The sequence below is a fragment of the Pristiophorus japonicus genome, chromosome 6 (genome assembly GCF_044704955.1).
Source record: "Pristiophorus japonicus isolate sPriJap1 chromosome 6, sPriJap1.hap1, whole genome shotgun sequence".
Classification (NCBI taxonomy): Eukaryota; Metazoa; Chordata; class Chondrichthyes; family Pristiophoridae; genus Pristiophorus; species Pristiophorus japonicus.
The window spans coordinates 139,670,134-139,672,227 of NC_091982.1; the positions used below are offsets into that span (position 1 = coordinate 139,670,134).

The 2,094-nt window shown below is 40.8% G+C and overlaps 1 protein-coding gene across 1 annotated transcript in view; it reads left to right on the forward strand.

Moving 5' to 3' along the window:
- ky (kyphoscoliosis peptidase) overlaps positions 1-1,480 on the forward strand; it is an 80,668-nt gene extending 79,188 nt beyond the window's left edge. The window contains exon 10 of the mRNA XM_070884018.1: positions 573-1,480. Within this exon, the coding sequence (XP_070740119.1) occupies positions 573-1,480 (908 nt within the window). The remainder of the gene's footprint in view (positions 1-572) is intronic.
- The last annotated feature ends 614 nt before the right edge of the window (positions 1,481-2,094 follow it).

The following is a 2,094-nucleotide window of genomic DNA, read 5'->3' on the forward strand; positions in this document are numbered from 1 at the left end:
TTACTCAGGTTTAAAATGTGGCTAACACACTGGTCAACATAAGCAATGACTTGTTCACTGCTCCATGTTACCACAGAGGACTGGATGAACAGAGCATGTAATGCATACAGAGCACTGCAAAATCATCCTGTGTGTGGCTGGCTCGGTTATGGTAATGAGAGCCCTGGAACATAACCAGATTAATAAAGTATTTCAAAAGCAAAATACTGCAGATGCTGGAATCTGGAATAAAAACAGAAAATGCTGGAAATCTCAGCAGGTCAGGCAGTATCTGTGGAGAGGGAGCAGAGTTAACGTTTCGGGTCAATTGACCCTTCGTGAGAACATTAACCCTGCTTCCTCTCCACAGATGTTGCCTGACCTGCTGAGATTTCCAGCATTTTCTGTTTTTATTATTAATAATGTATTTCCTGTTACTTCAGCTCTCCCAAGCCAAGGCATCAAAAAGTACACAATATATGAGTCAGCAGTTTGGTTTTGTATGTGTTGGATGCACCATATCTCCCTATAGCAGAGTTCACCAATTTGGACATGTCTAACATGTTTAAATAATTCTCAATCATTTCAAACAGTGAACGGAAGAGTTATCGTCAATGTGGAAGGCCACTATCCAACATTATTCATGTACAATCTGGATGCCAAAAAGGACTGTGCTATCATAACCATAACTAAATATGGCATGAAGCTTGAGGTTATCCCTGCAAAGATTGGAGATCACAAGTTAAAGATCTATGCCAAACTGTGGAGTGCTGAAAGGGAGATGTATTCCTTCATATGCGCATATTTGGTCAAATGTGAAGCTGTTGATGAAATCTTCAAGCTACCAAAATCATTCCACAATCCTTTGGGTCCCAGTTGGCTTACTGAAATAAAGGGACTTCATCAGCCCTCACACCCTGAGCCCATCATTTACTCCGAAGAAGGAACATGTACAATAAGGTTTCTGCTGAATAGAGAACTCAGTTTCACCAGCAAACTGTCGAGTGACGAAGTCAGATTGTCAGAAGAAGCAATGAGAAATCACATCTTCAAAACTCAACAAGGCAATTGGGTGGAATTCAAGATCCAACTGCCTCAAGCGGGGCTGTATGTTTTTGCAATCTTTGCCAAGGAGAAATCAAGTCGTGCCCCTACGCACGACCACGTGTGTGAATACTTCATCTCATGTTCAAATCGCAGTGTCCACTGGCCAGGCTTCCCGAAAATTTACAGCTCCTGGACTGACGGCTGCGAATTAATAGAGCCTCTCTCTGGGCTTCTGCCACCTAACCAGTTGGTGAAATTCAAGCTTAGAATCCCTCACGTGAGAAAGGTTCAAGTATACGGCAAAATGCCCTGTCCATTGAGCTTGTCAAAGGACGGCTACTGGGAAGGAAATTGCAGCACGCAAGACACCAAGTACCTCAATATTGGTGTTTCAGAAAAAATGTTTGACACTAAGTTTACATTTGCCCTTCAATATGAGGTGTTGGGAGGATAGACTGGACAAGGTTATAAGATAATGAATATCTATTGTCATTTACCATTATTAGCAAAAATGAGGCTGCTTGCTATTAGGAATAAAAGTGCTTTACAAAAACACGTGTGATTCATCTTAAAGTCTGTCTAAGGATAATGAATAGGTATTGTACTACTTTTGCAATGGACAATTATCACCTTGAGGTGCTACAGGTCATAGGATCATACGTCTTCTTCATTCAACGACTGGATACACAAATATCAATAGTGAAATTCTCAAAGAAGAAGAATGAACTTGACTTTATATTTGCCTTTTATGTCTTCAGAATGTCCAAAAACATTTCAGACCTAATAAATTACTTTTGAAGTGTAGTCACTGGTTTAATGTAGGGAAACACAACAGCCAATATATACACCGCAACAACAACAACTTGCATTTCTATAGCGCCTTTATCGTAGTAAAACAGCCAAGGGGCTTCCACAGGGGCTCTATTCAACAACATTTGAAACAGGAGTTTTGCGACAGGTGACCATAGGTTGGTAAATGAGGTAGGTTTTAAGAAGCATCTTAAAGGAGGAGAGCGAAATGGAAAGATTTAGGGAGGTAACTCCAGAGACTTGAATGTAGCGGGTATG